Genomic DNA, 18748 nt, shown 5'->3' with positions numbered 1-18748 from the left:
TCCTCATTGTAGGGGAAATAATATTTGAGCCAAACCTCTGAGTGAATGACTCCTCTGCAGGCAGCTTTCTAGGCTGTTGCTATTCTGGGCAATCAGTTGATTGTTGGGCTTGAACAGTTCCACATGCAGAGCTTTGCAAATCTTCATGATCAGCTGATTGTCCAAGCAGGCAAAAATGGGTCACCTGACATTTTGACATCATGCCATTGACAGGTGGGTTACCTCGCTCACCTGTCAAACTCTGCCCAATGGGGCAGGAGAGATAAGGATGCAGTTTGTCACCCCTTTTTTAGCTCATAAAGCTGCTTAGATAAGACTGATGGTGTGTGAGTAATGCTTTAAAAAAATGTTGAGGCCAGAAATGAGGTTCAACAACATTTCTGGTGTTCAGAGGTGGGATACCCTCCCTAGTTCCTTGCCTCTCCCCATGAATAGCAAAAATTATGGAAAACTGCACAATACTATGCAAAACCTAAGAAAGTGTGCAACATCGTCATTCAGAATTTAAAACAAAAAATTCCTTCCAGTAGCACCTTAAAGACCAACTAAGTTAGTTCTAGGTATGAGCTTTCGTGTGCATGCACACTTCTTCAGATACACTGAAGCAGAAGTCACCAGACCCTTCTATATAGTTGGTCTTTAAGGTGCTACTGGAAGGAATTTTTTGTTTTGACTATGGCAGACCAACACGGCTACCTATCTGTAATTCAGAATTTAGACCTTTTAGGGGGCAAAATGGCAGAGTCCATAGTCTGGATACCAGCTCTGAGATTTACACATGATGTCAAATATGATATTCAGGGCTGGCAGGTGACAGTGAGGTATTGGAGGACATAGCTATTTGTCAGCCTTCAGGGAATCAGCTTCCTCTCCACCTTGGCAGTAGATAAGCAGAACAAAGGGAAATGAGTCTTCTTACCAGTTAGAAACTTTAATAATCACAGCGAGAGAACAAAAATCCCATCTCCTAGAAATGGTGGTGCTCCCAATTAAGGATCCCACCCCCTTTCATCCCTATTAAACCACGTCACTTCTACTTCTTGTAATCTGATCTTGCACCCTCCGTGCTTTGTGTGCTTTCTGCTCTGCCACTTTCTTAGCTCTTCTTGACCTTGGGCTGAGCGGAGGAATGCTTTCCAGGGACAGTGAATCTGTTAACTCTGTCTCTCCCCCCCCCCAGTGTTTTTTCTCCTAGCTCTTCCCCATCCAGTATTTCCCAGCTTCTGCCTTCTGAACTATGTCCCTCTGCAAACCACTGTTCCAAATCTATTCTGTCCTCCTGCTCTTGGGAAGATTCAGGATCCGGATCAGGAGCAGGGGGATGCTTCCACCATATCTCCTCAGTACAGACCTCCTCAGCATGGTCCCCGACACTATTTGGGCTACATAGCCTGCCCCTGCCCCTACTAAGCAACCCTGTTATCCTTAGATAGTTTACCAAACTCTGCCCCTTTATTCACAAGCTGAGCGGCAGACCGACACTCTCCCAGGCTGATTTTCTTCCTTTCTTCAGGTTGTGGTGGTTTACCAGAACACGATTCTGGACAGTGCTAATGCTGTCAATCTCCCGGCTTCTGGCAAAGATGCAGAGAACACCTGAATTGTCGCTTCCTCCATGCAATGGTCCTGGAGTCCTGCCTCAAAATCAAGAGCAGAAAGATTTAGACTTCTTCATCCATATGTACATATATTCCAAACAGGTTTCTTAACAGATCTCCAATGAAAAGGATAACCTGCCCAAGACAACATATACCATGAACTAAGATAAATAGGCATGGAGAATCCTGATGACAATGGGGAATGGCCTTGAGCCAGCAGAACTTTAGAATTTTGGATCAAAATCTTGGTGTGATATATGACATGCCTAAAGCCCAACTAGGGATGAATGGGAATCTTTAAAATCAATTCATATCTACCAAAGGGATCTAGGCAAAAGTGGTTTTCTGTTTTGCAAGCTGTCTGGAACCCTTAGCAATTGACTTTTGATAGATTCTCAGTAGTGCTAATTACTGACATTACTAATCTGAAGATGGTAATTATGAGGAATATACATAGTGTCACCTTGACACCACTGCTATATTTTATAAAGTCTCAATCACAATTTCATTGGGACACTTGGGCATGTTTCTTCTTCCAAATTCCATTGCAGGGAGGTGTTTTTTGAGGGTTACCATTGTTGAGAAGCCTTACTCACAAACTGTTAACAAGCCTATGACCCCAGTAAATTTGCTAATATGTCATTGCTGTCATTTCTTCTTTCTCTATGTTTGATACTAAAACCCCCCCTGTAGATTTGACGGAGAGGATTTATTTCTGTATATGATTTTATTTATCCACTCAAATATTGTGAATAAGTTGCATATCATATCTTACTATATAATAAAATTGGAAGGTGTCACCACTCTGTTTTCATTGGCTGTTTTTCACGATTCTAAAGGCAAGGGCAGCATGAGGTTGCTTTGAGAAAACATTGTGATGATGCAGGTTGGGGAGAGAATTGAGCCAGAGCAAATGAAAAAGTACTATATCCCTTAATTCTCGGGGTGCATTTATTCATTTCATAAAATCTATATATACTGCTTGGCGGTTTTTTTTGTTTTTTTAAAATGTTATATGAAAGTGTGTTCACGTTACCATTTATTCCGCATCCAATGTTCTCCTGCTGTTGATTTTTGAAATCACATTCCCATCATTCTGGTTACAGTCATCATAGTGATCCTGTAGTTTCTTCACAAAGACTTCTGTCTGATCCTGTCTCTTTCTTTCTCTCTCTCCCCCCCCCCCCCGTCCCTCCACCTCAAAACATCAGTCTGACTAGGAAACTGGATGCGAAGTAAACTGTGATGTGAACACTTCCTAAGAATGACATCTGAGTCAGGGGCAGACAGCTTCATGAAAAGGAGTTTTTTGGGGGTGGGGTGGGCATTGCAGGGCCCAGAATCCAAAAAGGTCACACGGGTCAGGTGAAGCCATCCCCACTCCCCCTCTGATGTGAATAACACCGTGCAGATGCAGTATTTTAAACAGAAGCAGGGGGGTCCACGACCTTTTAAGCTGCTAATGTAAACGGTACCCTTAGAACCTGTTCGTTTGCAAAACTCCGTTCAGAGTTCTCCCACGCAGAAAACCAGTCTCGTCCCCCCACAATCTCCTCTTTTGAGCTGCTTAGTTTTCAGTGGCGAGGTGGGACCATTGCTGCTGCTGCTGCTGTTGGGCACAAGGGGCCCGGCAACTTTTGCTGCGACCTGTCTCAAATTGCACAGGGGTCGTCCTAAACCCTGGATGGGGATTTCCCTCCCACCCTTCACCTCCTGACCAGCTCCCGATTTACTATGCCGCCTACGATTTCTTCCGGCAACGAATCGGTTAATAATAATGCCCACTTGCCAGGAGGAATGTGCTGGCAGAAGAGTAGCAGCCGCAGCTCTTGCGCTCCGGGTCCTCCGCCCGCGTGACGTGTGCTTGACCATGGGCGTCGCGGGCGGAGAAGCAGATCAGACCTCTATTCTGTCAATCATCCTCGTTCTCCGGTGGGGTCCGGCTCAGAGGAGGGCTGGGAGGTGCGTGCAAAGGGGGTGGGGGCTTGCGGAGCGGTGAGTCGGCTTTGCAGCTGGCAGCAGGGCTGGGGGTGGGTAAGCCCATCCCCGATTTCCCTTCTCCCGTCTGAATCCTCCCACCAGCCGGAGGAAAAAACAAGGACAGCATCTCTCCTCCTGCCCGTTTCTACACTTAGCCTTGCCAGGGGAAAATCTCTGGCCTCCCAGTTACCAGGACGACCAACATAGTTGCCAACTTTTTGTTCTGGCCCCTGTGATTTTGACCTCAACCATAGTTTTGTTGGTTTGCGTTTCGTCGGCTTCTCCCCGCCCCCCTCTTCATTTTTACCCCATCGCTGTGATAAATCATTAGACCAGGGGTAGGACTGGAAGTGGAGACATTCAGGTCATATATCCACAGCAGAGGAACAAAGGCTGGGAGGAGTCCAGAAGGCACCTGTAGCAGCAGAATTGGACACCTTCATTTGCCTCACCTGCAATGAAATAGGTCTTTCCTGTTTTGGTCTCTACAGCCACAGCAGGCATTGTAACTCTCCAGCTTCATCCTCAAAGGTACACCCTTCCATTGTCTCCTGAGACAGATAGATGCCAACAACAGGAATGGCCAGGGATGATGGGAATCACCCACCCCTTGCTAGTTCTGCAGATGCAGCTGTCTTTGATGGCATCTTCCCCCCTCCCCAACAGTAATGATTGACCTGTGGCCCTCCAGGAGTTGATTGAACAAATAATCATAGAATTGTAGAGTTGGAAGGGGCCCTGAGGATCAATTAGTCCAGTCCCCTGAAATACAGGAATTTGCAGTTTGTCCCATATGGGGCTCGAACCTACAACCTTGGTGTCATCAGCACCATGCTCTACTAACTGAGCTCTCCAGGCTGAAGGCCATCAAATAATCCATTTCTATGCAACTTAATTAGTAAAAAATATACCTATAAGCGATGTACAGAAAACGGAAGCAGCAACAGACAACTTAAGATATTACAAAAATGCAGTTAGGTATAAAGGTAAAGGGACCCCTGACCATTAGGTCCAGTCGTGGCCAACTCTTGCTTTATTGGCCGAGGGTACCAGCGTACAGCTCTGGGTCATGTGGCCAGCATGACTAAGCCGCTTCTGGTGAACCAGAGCAGTGCACAGAAACGCCGTTTACTTTCCCACTGGAGCGGTACCTATTTATCTACTTGCACTTTTACATGCTTTCAAACTGCTAGGTTGGCAGGAGCAGGGACCGAGCAACAGGAACTCACCCCATCGGGGGGATTCAAACCGCCAACCTTCTGATTGGCAAGTTACTAACATATATTCATTTTCCTTCTGACACACATCCTCTCCCTTGGCCTCTGGGTTCTCACTCAGGCTCCAAACAAACTCTCAGCTCACCCACAAGTCTCACAATGAGAATTGCTACTGGAAACAGTGCATTTTTATGGGCAGTCCAAAGGTGGAAGGTACTTCCTTAGCTGGCCCACAGCTGTGCCCCATTCAGCTGTACCCTCAACACCCAGTTCTAGGTGTGGCAGGTTTGTTTTTCAGGGAGTAAGAAGGATGGGAAGAGGTCCCCCTTCCACTCACAGCTCTTTCTTCCTCCAGTGTCCTATCCTCCTCCAGCTGCCTGCAGACTCTACCTGGCAAGTAATTTGCAGTGAGCACCAAGGCAGTTCTTACTAGCACCATTTGTCTGGCTCACCTGTTGCTGGACTCCAGCTCTCCCCAGTCCCAGGTAACATGCTCATTGGTCAGGTGGGATGGAGGTTCTAGTCCAGCAGCACCGGGGGGGGGGGGGCAGACAGGAACAGTTGCCCCATTCCTCAGATACAAGGACCAGTGGGATGACTGCCAGGAACAGAGGGAAAATTCTTTTTTTAAATGTTTTTATTTATATTTTTCAAGTTTATAAAAGGTAAAGGTAAAGGGACCCCTGACCATTAGGTCCAGTAATGGACGACTCTGGGGTTGTGGTGCTCATCTTGCTTTACTGGCCGAGGGAGCCGGCGTACAGCTTCCGGGTCATGTGGCCAGAATGACTAAGCTGCTTCTGGCAAACTAGAGCAGCGCACGGAAATGCTGTTTACCTTCCTACTGGAGCGGTACCTATTTATCTACTTGCACTTTGACGTGCTTTCGAACTGCTAGGTTGGCAGGAACAGGGACTGAGCAATGGGAGCTTACCCCATCGCAGGGATTCGAACCGCCAACCTTCTGATCGGCAAGTCCTAGGCTCTTTGGTTTAACCCACAGCGCTACCCATGTCCCCCTTTCAAGTTTATACATTTCATTAATTTTACAATCAATTTAACATTTCAAAATTTGACTTCCCTCCCTCTCTTTCTGTGGTTCCTTAAATTTATTTTTTAATGTCTTCTGCATATCCAAATTAATTTAACTCGCTCATTTAATTATCTACTGTAAATAGATACTCTTATAAAACTACAGGATATTACAATAACCCTGTTTTTATCTGTTTACAATTTGTTTGTAAATATTCAATAAGCCATTTCCATTCTTTTATAAACAATTTGTTATCTTGATTTCTTATTCTTCCAGTAAGTTTTTGCCATTTCTGCATATTCCATAAGTTTTTGTATCCATTCTTCCTTTACTGGGACACCTGCTTCTTTCCACTTGTGGGCAAGTAACATTCTTGCAGGGGGCAAATTCGTGGAGGGAGAGCTCTATCAATTGCTCCTAACCACAATTGCTATACAGTGGTACCTCGGGTTAAGAACTTAATTCATTCCAGAGGTCCGTTCTTAACCTGAAATGGTTCTTAACCTGAAGTGTGCTTTTGCTAATGGGGCCTCCTGCTGCCGCTGTGCTGCTGCCGTACGATTTCCGTTCTTATCCTGGGGCAAAGTTCTTAACCTGGAGCAACCACTTCCTGGATAGCGGAGTTTGTAACCTGAAGCGTCTGTAACCCGAGGTACCACTGTAGTAGCAAAGCTTCTGAATACCAGTGGCTGGAAACCACAGGAGGGTGAAGTGCTCTTGTGCTTGAATCCTGCTCCCACCTGGTTGGCCACTGCAAGAGCAGGATGCTGGATCGGATAGGCCATTGGCCCAATACAACAGCCTCTTCTTATAACTGCCTTATACTGAGTCAGATGAGCAGAGACCAGAAGAGATTGCCAGTGGTTCTCAATGGGTTTCCGACAGGGATCTCTCAGCCTTACATGGAGTGGTCAAGGATTGAATCCGGGACATTCTGCATATATTGCAGGGGGTTGGACTAGATGATCCTGGGGTCCCTTCCAGCTCTACAGATCTATGATTCTATGCAAAGCAGATGGCTCCACCACAATCGGTCCAATTTTGCTTTGCCTCCCAAACTCTAGATTCTTTCCCTCGACCCCTTGTCCCTGGTTTCACTTCTGTATTTCTAATGGAAAGTTGGTTGCAACATGACACACAGCTGGCCACATTTTGGGATTGAAGCACGATGCTATGTAAGCCCAAATTACACAAGAGTCCCGAATATAGTGTTGTGCACAAATGAACCTTCGCAATAATTTTACACATTGTTCTTTTCCGGGTAAAGAGGAAGAAGCTTCTAGTTCTGTTGGCTGACGCTGAGACAGACACACACACACACACAGAGAGAGAGAGAGAGAGAGAGAGAGAGAGAGAGAGAGAGAGACTGGGTGATGTGCTGCCAATAACAGCTGAAACCAGAAGGGTGGGTTCTCTCACGTTTCCTGCAGCTGTGGAACAGGACCTTGGAGTCCCGAAGACCCTTTCTCCTTCCCACAACTGACAAAAACCAGAATGAATGATGCAAAATGCTGTGGGTGGGTGGCAAATCGTGCAAAATAAGGGAGACCCTTATAGAAGTTAAGGTTTCAATGAACTGGAACAGTGAAAAGAATGTTGCATCTTAATGTGATGCAGCTGGGATAGTTAAACAGGAGAATAAGCCAGTGTCTGCTCATGTCCCATGGGTATATGTTTGATTCAATAAACAAGAGCCATTTTCAATCCAGTGCTAGGCCTGTGTAGAGCTTGTGTGAGGCCTGAGGTGGGTGGGGTCTTATTAGAATAAAGTTATAAACTCAAACAAAAAAGCAGATAGTCCCTTGCTGGTTTGGCCCTCCAAAGCCCAGGGCAAGTGTACCCAGCTACCACCCCCCTTGCACCTTTTGACATCAAGAGCTGTTCGACAGTGGAACAGACTCCCACAAGAGGTGGTGGACTCTCCTTCCAACCAGCAGAAGTTGGATAGCCATCTGTCATGGATGCTGTATCTGATATTCCTCCGGGTTGGACTACAGATTCTATGATTATATTCTATGAAATCTGAACTGAGCAAAATCTGCACTATTGCTCAACATCTGTCCGGATCTGGTCTGTAAGCTCCGAGGGGCTTACTTGCGACTTCCTTTTGAGTAGGCACCCATAGGACTGTGCCACCAGCTTCAGTCAAGCTGTGGGACTGGCAGGCAGAAGATAAGGAGCCAAAACTGGTTGCCCTCGATGGCCCTTTTCATTTCTAAGAATTGCTGCTGCCCTTGATGGAGCTTTTCATTTCCAAGAATTGCAAGCTTCTGGATGTGAGCTGCTGTATAGCTCTTTTGTCTCGTGCTAGGGGAAATGTTGCTCTGGGCTCCCTTTCACTTCCCTTTCCCCCCTTCTTCTTCTTCACGTTCAGTCCTGCTAGCTAACCAGCAGCCCACTTGGCCAGGACTCCTTTTACATTGATCACAGCATTCCTGGTGTCCTATGACACAATTGGTGCCCCTGGGTGTAATCCAGAAAGAGGTATGGGATCAGCTTGAGGGGTGTGTGTGTGTGTGTTTTTGTGTCGGCATTGGTAGGGTTGGCAAAACAGTGCCTTGGCTGCGGGGGGAGGCAGGTGGGTGGTTTTGCCAAGAGGAGTCTCTGCCCGCCCTGTTTGCTTCTTCATTTTGGATCCCAGAGAACTTAAACACCAGCTTGATTACTCCAGCTTCTGGTGTGTAGGATTGCATCCAAGTCAGGTGCCTGGAAACAGAATGGGAGAATTCCAAATCTGCAATATCACAAAGCCTTTATCATTCAGCACCCCCTGCCCTCACCCCAAGCAGAATGAATATCCTTTTTTTGAGCATTAAGAGCAGAAGGATAATGGGCAGTTTGGACCCCCCAGTTTGCTTGGGAGGAGAGTGCTAAGTTCAGTTGATGCTCTTGTTATCACTGCTCTCCATTATTATTATTATTATTATTATTATTATTATTATTATTATTCCAAAAGGGGGCAATAATTCACTCCCCGCTCTCCCTCTCTTATTTTCTCTTTCTCCCTTTTGATCTCCTCTTCCCGACACAGTTGCTGTTTTGAAAGTCTACAGAAGCCCACTCCCCAAACACCATCATGGATTCAACTCTGACTGCGCCACCATGGCCCTCCTCCTCGAGGGATGAGTCTGATGCTTCTGTGCCAAAATCAGTGAAGAAGTTTTATCGGGGTGAGCCATTGGCACTGGGGGTGAGTACAGAATATAGCGGGTGGATGGGTGGGGAGATCATATTTGAATATACAATGGCTAGTTAATGACTGCCTGCCTCCTTTGGCACTTCCTTCCACATGCCATATCAGAAGTCCTGTTGTTGTTGTATGAGTTGCTGTCTACACAAAAGTTTGCTGAGTTCTTTCTTTTTTTTTTGCAATGTAATAAGCTTTATTAATAGTCTTACAATACATTACAGTGGATGTCCACAACCCGCAGCAGTCGCAACCCGCGTCTGCGCACCCCTGAGTTGCGATTCGGTGCTTCTGCGTATGCGCAAAGCGTGATTTAGCGCTTTTGCGCATGTGGGACCACCGAAACCCGGAAGTAACCCATTCCAGTATTTCCGGGTTTCAGCAGTCCGCAACCTGAAAAAACACAACCTGAAGTGTCTGCAAACCGAGGTATGACTGTACATATATATAGTATATCTCATAGAGTTGAGATTTCAATCATATACATGCGTGCGCGCGCGCACACACAAAACATATACTTGTCTTTTCTTACATAGTTATAAACCTTAAGCTTCAGCTATGTTTATGCTATTTCTTATGCAGTTATTAACAAAGATTATTAACAAAAATTAACGTCTGCTGAGTTCTACGTGACATGCTCACAGGTAAATGGGGATTGGACTGCAGCCTACATGAACATTAAAAAGAAGAAAGATATTGTTTTGACATAAGCCTTCCTTAGGCATATTAATCCTGAGGCAACATAAAAGTTTATAGGGTTCCCCACTCCTGCTTTTTAAAAAAAATTTAATTGAACAAGCGGTGTCTTAAAATACATGCAATACCAGCAAACATAGAAATTATTGAGAGTATACATACAAAAGAACAAAAATAAAGCAAAAAAGAAAAAGGGAGGGAGAGAAAGAAAGAAAAAGAAAAGAAAGAAGAATAAAAGTATGAATAGAGTAAAAAACATAGTAATATCTCATATTTCAGTCAGCAAAGAAAAGAAACTTCCGACTATACCCATTGTACTAATTTTCTTGGTTTTTTGTTTATTCAATTTAAATCCTGCTACCTGACCAAAAACTCGGATTAGTTCTAAAACTCTTTTTGTACTAGTGTCTGGCTCCTGCCATTGTACTAATTTTCAAATAAACTTTTATTTACACAGTTACACAACACTGTTTTTCGTTAACTTAATTTAACTATATCTAACATGTACTTTGGATTACAAGGCTCATTCAGTATCTGCCAGAAAACTTTTACTATTGCAGTACCCTTTGAGATACTCCTTAATTATAAACCAACCCTTATTTACTTCTTGTATTGTGTTTCCTCTTACTGAGCCCGTTCTCCTTGCTAATTGTAAGTACTCTATCAATTTGGCTTGCCATTCGATCTTTGAGGGGATGATGTCACTTTTCCGTCCTCTTGCTATTAGAATCCTTGCTGCAGTTGAGGCATACATGAATAGACCCACCCCTTCTTTAAACGCAGAGATGTGGCACTATTTGGTCTATGTGGTTAAATACACATTGTGCATTTATGGGACAATGCAGCACTGCACTCTTCCCAATCTGATGCATTACTGCATTTTGATATTTTGTTGGAAGCCGCCCAGAGTGGCTGGGGAAGCCCAGTCAGATGGGCGGGGGTATTATTATTATTATTATCATCTGAGTGGGCAGGAGAAAACCCCATTGTATTCGTGGGAGTCCCTGCACTGGCTTCCACTAGTGCCATTGTTCTCCCCCCCCCCCCCCAAAAAAAAAAAATCCTGAGAAATGTAGTTTACCTCTCACAGAACAGCATTAGAAACTGAGATATGAAAGCAAGGCGCTAAATGGCACCTTAAACCTAGGTTATGGACGCAAGAATGAAATGCCTAGATGCCTTTTTTATAACAAGAATTCAAAGCCAAAGATGAACTGCAGCTAAAATTTTGTGCTCATTTTTCACATGGTCTAGTCCTTCCCCTTCTTCCCACCACCCTGATATTCTTAAGAGAGTCTCTTCCCCAGTCTTCAGAGAGTGCAGTAGCTGGAAGTGGGGAGGCAGAAAAAGCTCCTCCTTTGCTTCCACTTTGCAGTTTTAATCCGATATTTTAGGCACGATACTGTGCCCAGAGCTCAGAAACTGCTCATGCTAATGAAATTCCATGTCACGGAATGCGCCTAGAACAATGGGAGCTTTGAACGCTGTCACAGAACTATAATTCCCTGCACTCTTCAACTTGGCTTCAAATGTACGGTGCTTCTTTATGCCGGAACGAATAATCCTTCCATGTAACGAGTCAATCGAGAACCTGAGTCTGAGAAATGGGCTAGAAAGGTGCTCCACTGCAGTTGCTGTATATGTTGCTAATAATAATAATAATAATAATAATAATAATAATAATAATAATTCTGCCCCGACCCTGGTACATTTCGTTAAAAGGCCATGCTATGACCACAGTTACAGCTGACGACTGTCCACTGCTGCATAATGAAGCACAAAAGACTTAATGAAGCTTAAAAATACTGAAGGACAGGCAGGGGTCAAACTTAGGTGAAACACTGGTGGGTTTGTACTGGACCTGTGACCTCAGTAACTGCCCCAGAAATTCAGCCAATGTCTGAGACAGTCCTGTTCCTAATTTGGCAAAGCTCGAAAGAGCGCTCAGCCCTGCCACCCTGGCTATTAGACCAGTGCCTCTGTTTCCGTTTCTGAGTGGAAATTCCATCCTTATCTTCCTGTCTTTTGCTCCACACAGCCACCAAACGCTTCCCTCCCTCCCTTTTTGGCTTTGGGGCAGCTGCTACCAAGGGTAACCCTGCATGATCGGAAATTTGCATCTCCACCACTCCCCTCATCTTCAAGGCTAACATCAGTACAAGGGGTAATTTGAAGCCTGGAGCCAGTGGCTGCCTAAATCATGGGTAGGCAAACTAAGGCCTGGGGGCCGGATCCGGCCCACTCACCTTCTCAATCTGGCCCGTGGATGGTCCGGGAATCAGTGTGTTTTTACATGAGTAGAATGTGTCCTTTGATTTAAAATGCATCTCTGGATTATTTGTGGGGCCTCTCTGGTGTTTTTACATGAGTAGAATATGTGCTTTTATTTAAAATGCATCTCTGGGTTATTTGTGGTGCATAGGAATTCATTCACCCCCCCAAAAAAAAATATAGTCTGGCCCCCCTCAAGGTCTGATGGACAGTGGACTGGCAACCTGTGTGTCTTAGTAAGCAACTTGTGACATTTTAAGGGTTTAGGATACCCCCTAAAAACCCAATCTGGAATGAGTTGGCTCTGCCTGCCATTGGCTCTGTGCAAGGTTGGAATAGATGACTTTCAGGCTCCCTTCCAACGCTACAATTCTGTGATCCTGCCTTCACCTGCTGTGGCCTTTCCACCTTCTGCCCTACCAACCACCTACCAACCACCACACCCCAGAGCTGTCCCCGTGAGCCTGTTTATTTGCCTTCCCCTGTCTGATGTTTGAACTGCAACCACCAGGAAGTCCAAAAAATCTACTGCCTGTCTCCTCAGACTGAGTTCAGAGGGACTTCCTCCCAAGTAAGTGCATTGAGGATTGCAGACCTTGGTCCTGATTTCCCTGGCCATGAACTGTAGGTGGCTCCTTTGAGCATTTCTGTTTTGTTCTAAAGACTCAAGACTACCTTACACGTTATGTTAAGTTTATCCAGTGGCAAACTTTGGCCTTTAAAATTTCAGTGTTGCCCAATGTCGCGCAATGCTAAAATTCAGCTCCCTGCTGCCTCTCATCTTCCATGGCTTGTTATTGTTGCAGCATCCTTTGCGGGCTGCCTCTGGTTTGGCCCTTGGAAGCTCTTAGTTGTAGATATGTGATGATTATAAGGATATTGCTGGAGTCCATTGATGTTTATAGGCACCCTGTAGGTTAGTTATCCTATGGGCAGCAAACAGGTAGCATTCACAAAGAAGAAGATTCACACCTCTTCTGCACCCCTTGGAGAAGGCATTCATGCCAGAAAAACATCAAGATCTGATGTGATCTTTATTTGCTCTGTGGGTAGAAAGTGTGGTGATGCTAAAGCCTGGTTTTATGTTTTCTTTGCAGATCACACAGATCCTCCTCGGAATCACGCACATTGCATTTGGAGCTGTGTTTAACCTAATGGGCGATCACAGAGGATCTTACATTGCTATAGAACAACCACTCTGGGCTGGAATCTTGGTAATTCTACATATAATATCTCTCTGTGTTAACCCCCCCCCCCCCAGCAACCTAAAAAAGCAAAACAGTTCCTTCAGGATTCACCCGAGAGTAAGGCAGAGATGAAAATATCAGTGACTACATTATTACATGAGCACTGTTCCACAGCATTTGATATTTTCATTTACATATTCATTCGAAATAAGTTGGGTTTATGAAGCAATTCTATATCTTCCCACCATGCTGACGAAGAATTCTACGAAACAGTAGTCAGTATCCGGAATCACTGTTCTTCGCTTCATTTAAAGGTTTTCAGAGACTTTGAGACTAAAGATTTCATTTTGGACTTGTTATGGTTTGAAGGAATTCTATAAAAGATTGACTAATGCGTATGTACATGGTCATTGTGTTGCCTAGACATTGCTGACGTTCTCTTTGCAACACATGGGTTTGTTTGGTAACTTACATCTTGCTTTCTAGGCAGGGACCCAATGTAGAAGCAGGCAGTGGCATCTGGTGCTCCACCCTCTCCCACTCTCCGTTGTTTGGTCCAGTGTGGCAGGTAGCTGGATGCAGCAGTGGTGAGGAGGAGGAGGTCCAGGGGCCTTGTTCCGACATGACCCCTGCTAAGATAAGAGCTCTTGGAAGATGCCTGAACTTGCCAACCCTTGATACCAACTATTGATGCCTGCCGTGTAAGGAAGTGTGCTGAGTTAGAGGCAGAGAGAGATTGGAAGAGAATGGAGAACTGCAAACTACAAGAGCCTCCCTGCCACAGTGATTAGTGTGTTACACTAAGACTGGGAAACTGTGGTTTGCATTCAACTTACCGGTACCTTCTACATATGAGAAAATGCCTTGTAATCTTGTTCATTGTTTCTGTCTTCCTCTCCCATGTCTTACAGTACATCATTTCGGGATCTCTGTCTGTGGCAGCTGCCAGGAACCCCAAAGTGCCAATGGTAACTAATTTGTTTTCGGGCACGCACATCTGTGTGACATGACGGGAGGTGAAGCACACAGTTGGTGACGTCTTCTGCTTGCCATTTAAGGCTCCCTCCTGGAATTCCTGATCTGAAGCTATCATGCCCAACCTCATGCGTTTTCCCCGAGGAAGTTCTGTGGATTACTTTATGAGGTTTAGGATCTTGGCTCAGGCCAAGCGTCAGATTGGATTGACACAACGTTAGAAACGGAGAGGAAATTTGATTCAGTATGCACCAAAAGCTGAATGTATAAAATCGGCACTTTCTGAAATGATATGCATTTGAAAGCTACAGATATCCTTTTAAATCTGCACTTAGTTGAATTTTGCAATGCGCTTCTCCAACCACCCAGTGTTTACGAAAATGCATTTATTAGGAGAATGTGCATAAAGATGAAGATATTAGGACATTATCAGCTTTTCAATCACAAACAATGATTTCCCTCTACTCCATATTTTGGGTTCAACTACACACTTAAAAAATGAAATCCTGCCCCGATCTCAGACAACTCATAGCTGGTCAGCTGCAGCTGGTTAGAATCTGATAGTTTTTAACATTTAAAAAAAAAATATTGTGGGATATTTCCAAAGCAAAGGATATTTACCCATATAAGTCCAAAGCTGAAATGGGTGCTATTGTCCCACAATGGAACCTGCCCTCCCCACCTTATGTGAAACTCAAGGGGTGGGGCTCTGCATCAGTGTATTGCAACACCATAGGATGTCCCCAGAAGCCCCATCTGGGTCCTGTTCTGGGCACCACAATTTAAGAAGGATATTGACAAGCTGGAACATGTGCAGAGGAGGGCAACCAAGATGATCAAGGGTCTGGAAACCAAGTCTTTTGAGGGAGTTGGGTGTGTTTAGTCTGGATAAGAGGAGATATAATACCAGGCAGATTGTTGTTTAGTCATTTAGTCGTGTCCGACTCTTCGTGACCCCATGGACCAGAGCACGCCAGGCATTCCTGTCTTCCACTGCCTCCTGCAGTTTGGTCAAACTCATGCTGGTAGCTTCGAGAACACTGTCCAACCAGCTCATCCTCTGTCATCCCCTTCTCCTTGTGCCCTCAATCTTTCCCAACATCAGGGTCTTTTCCAGGGAGTCTTCTCTTCTCATGAGGTGGCCAAAGTATTGGAGCCTCTCAGGGCTATTGTCACCATTGTAGAGGTCAACAGAGCTAGAATTGCTTAATGCAGGAGTAGGCAACCTAAGGTCCAGGGGCCCGATGCGGCCCAATCGCCTTTTAAATCCAGCCCGCGGATTGTCCGGGAATCAGTGTGTTGTTACATGAGTAGAATGTGTCCTTTTATTTAAAATGCATCTCTGGGTTATTTGTGGGGCATAGGAATTCGTTCTCTTTCCCACAGCAAAATATAGTCCGGCCCACCACATGGTCTGAGGGACTCTTGGCTTAATTAAATAATGTTATATCATTGCTTAATGAAATAATGTTATATGTCACCATTTTTAGGTGAAAGGCATGCTTGGAATGAACGTGGTGAGTTCTGTGGCAGCCGGCATTGGAATTGTGTCGCTCTGTTTCCAATTGGAATTTTATTCACCAGGATGGGAAGCAGAATACTTTTGCCATTATGAGTATTCAGGCAATAATACACTGTCAGAGTGCATTAAAACTCACATACTCCCTTGGGTAAGTGCAGGTCTCACCAATACTGAGGGTGCTAGCAAACTGTTGTTATTTTGGGGCGATATTCCAGGAGCACCCCGGCCAATTGAGGTTGTACCATTAAAGTGGATTTAGAGTTCACAGGCCACAAACCCACTTCCTCTAAAGATGATACTTTGCAAGAAGGAAAGCAATGGATAAACGTACTGGGAAGTGTGGGGAAACACTTGCTTGAGGCAAAGTTTGAGTGAATGCTGAATAAATGGCCAACATTGTCCAATCTCCCTGCAAAGGGAGGAGGAGGGACACAGAACAGGGTGAAACAGGGTGCCTTAGCTCCTGGAGGGTCCTGTCCATGAAGAGAGGAAGTAATTTGTGTCACTAATATAATCTCTCGTAATCATTAGCAGAAGTGAAACTAGGCTTTCTTTCACCCAGGTCAAAGACCCAGTTTGGCACACACAGACCCCACATGCATTTGTTTACACACACAGGCTGGGAGCCTCTGGTGGCTTCAAAAAACCTGGCTTACCGCCCTGTAGCTACAGCACTGGCTTTGAAATAACCAGAACAACAGATGGGGAATAGTGATTACTTTGATTTTGGAATTACGTACGTTTGGTGCATTTTGCATTGTCCCAGCAACACTTAAGCAATTGCAAGCCTTGTGGGTTCTTGAGGTAGGCAGCCAAGTTAGGCAGCCAAGTTAGTCTGCTGCCCCCCGGTGTCCGGGGGCACTGGGTATCTGTGTGCATTATTATTTTTGCTCTTGTATCCCACCTGATCACTAATAATAACAATAATAATAATAATAATTAATTATTTATACCCCGCCCATCTTACTGGGCGGCTTCCAACAAAACACTAAAATACCGTACCACAACCTATTAAACATTAAAAACTTCCCTAAACAGGGCTGCCTTCAGAAGTCTTCTAAAAGTTTGGTAGTTATTTTTCTCTTTGAGAAAAATGTGGGCGTTCCACATTTTGGGTGCCACTACCGAGAAGGTCTTCTGCCTGGTTCCCTGTAACTTGGCTTCTCACAGGGAGGGAACTGCCAGAAGGCCCTCGGCGCTGGACCTCAGTGTTTGGGCAGAACGATGGAGGTGGAGACACTCCTTCAGGTCTCCAAGGAGCTTGAGGTGGTCTACATCCTCACAACAACCCTGTGGGGTTGAAGGGCTGGGCTGAAAGAGATGACTTGCCCAAAGGCACCTGGCAAGTGGGGATTTGAACCCTGGACTGCCAGGTCCTAGCCCGAGACTCTTTGAAATACACCTATAGACAAGCATACACCTTGCTGGAGGGTAATTCCCTTTGCTGGGCTCTCTGCTTCATCGACAGAACATGCTGTATGGAATCCTGGCTGTCTTGCTGGTATTCAACATCCTTGAGTTTTGCATCGCCATCTCCACCGCTGCATTCGGGTGCAAGACTGTTTGCCAGGACAACTACACCGAGACGGTAACATTGAAAAGAGAGTGGGGTTTGGTAACCAGAGCAGGCAAAGAGATTCAGGGACAGGGGCCTAAAAAAAGGGGTATTGTAGAATAACGATATTCCACATTGGGGCTGGAAGTCTGCCACTAAAACTCTTAGCTCATTTCCTGAAATATACTCAGAGTCCTGTAGTGATTTTACAAGCTCTTTATTGCAGAGCTTGCAATAAAGCTTGCAGAGTGATTGAATTGCCCCCCAAACCTCAGGCTTTTATATACATTATTTACACAATGAGTCCCGTCTGATTGGCTGATTCTGCTTCCCTCCTGGAGCCTGATTGGTCTTCTCCTGCAAGCCAATCAGTTGTTGCATTCTAGGATCCTACTTGCCTATTGTTCTAGGATCCAAGCTTAGTACATAACAGCTCCTAAGCTCCCATTGCAGGGTGAAACAGATGTATCTAGCTAGAAAGAATTGGTTTGCTGTCAGCACTATGGATTAGAAAACCACCTAGCTGCACCATCAGGATCCTGAAATACCCGGGGAGCCTCCAAGGATGCAAAAGACTTCCTGCTGCAGATGGTTACCTTGAAGGCAGCTGAAACAGCAATGGAGCTGAGGGCTGAGCTAGCAGACTCACCCTGACAGCCTCCCTAGGTGCTAATTGTGGGTGGAAGGGCTGTGGCTCAGTGATATAGCATCTGCTTGGCATCTAGGAGGTCCCAAGTCCAACCCCCCCCAGCCCTTCCCTTATTTATCAAGAACCAAACTTTGTTGTTGTTATTCAGAAGCTGAGCATCACAGTACATGCACAGCAAGGCTGATTTTACTCCTGGGGTGTTCTTTTCTGCAGGTTGTGGTGGTTTACCAGAATGCGACCCCAGGCGATGCTCTTGGTCTTCCAGCTGCTTGCAAGGATCCCGATTCCCCCTGATTTGCTTCCTCTTCCACCCTCCTTGACTGCCATCTCCTTCTGCAATGTTAAGAGCAAAAAAAGGATCAATGTGTACTTATGCGCCAAGCAGCTTTACTGGCTGAACGAAGATTGTCTTCGTAACCAGAGGAATACAATGGAACTATTTTGATAAGACTATAAGAAACCGATCAATGGGAGCCCTTAAAACAAATGGGGTCATTTTTAACAAATACAGTAGCAAGGATTTTCAAAACAAACTATAGCGAATGTTGCATTGCCTAACTATCCATCACCTGAGGAGGAGAAGAAATATTGCAAATAAGATGTGGGCTGATTGGACAAATAAATATCATTGAAATTGCACTAGATATCTTGCAGCAAGATATGAATGGAAAAAGGAAATATTATACAAACGTATTATGCTTTGTTCACTGTTTCTGGTCTTCTGTTTTCAGATAACTTTGTGTGTTCCCAGCATCTAACACAGGGATTCCGACATGCTAGAACAGAGGTGTGGAAGCTCTGGTCTATAGGCTGATGTGGCCCACCAGAGCTTTGAATCTGGCCCTCAGGACTTTCCCCAGGCTACTCCTCCCCTCCTC

The 18748-nt window shown here is 45.2% G+C and overlaps 1 protein-coding gene across 1 annotated transcript in view; it reads left to right on the top strand.

The window, feature by feature from the left end:
- The window catches only part of LOC310850528 (uncharacterized protein), a 43172-nt gene that overhangs the window by 6482 nt on the left and 17942 nt on the right, over positions 1-18748 (top strand). The window contains exons 6-9 of the mRNA XM_083752049.1: positions 8875-9018; positions 13080-13196; positions 14081-14137; positions 15635-15814. Of these exons, the coding sequence (XP_083608175.1) occupies positions 8875-9018; positions 13080-13196; positions 14081-14137; positions 15635-15814 (498 nt within the window). The remainder of the gene's footprint in view (positions 1-8874; positions 9019-13079; positions 13197-14080; positions 14138-15634; positions 15815-18748) is intronic.

Source organism: Podarcis gaigeae (genome assembly GCF_964106915.1).
Source record: "Podarcis gaigeae genome assembly, chromosome: 8".
NCBI classification, from domain to species: domain Eukaryota; kingdom Metazoa; phylum Chordata; class Lepidosauria; order Squamata; family Lacertidae; genus Podarcis; species Podarcis gaigeae.
The sequence above is the reverse complement of the archived record's forward strand: the minus strand, read 5'-3'. Positions and strand labels throughout refer to the sequence as shown.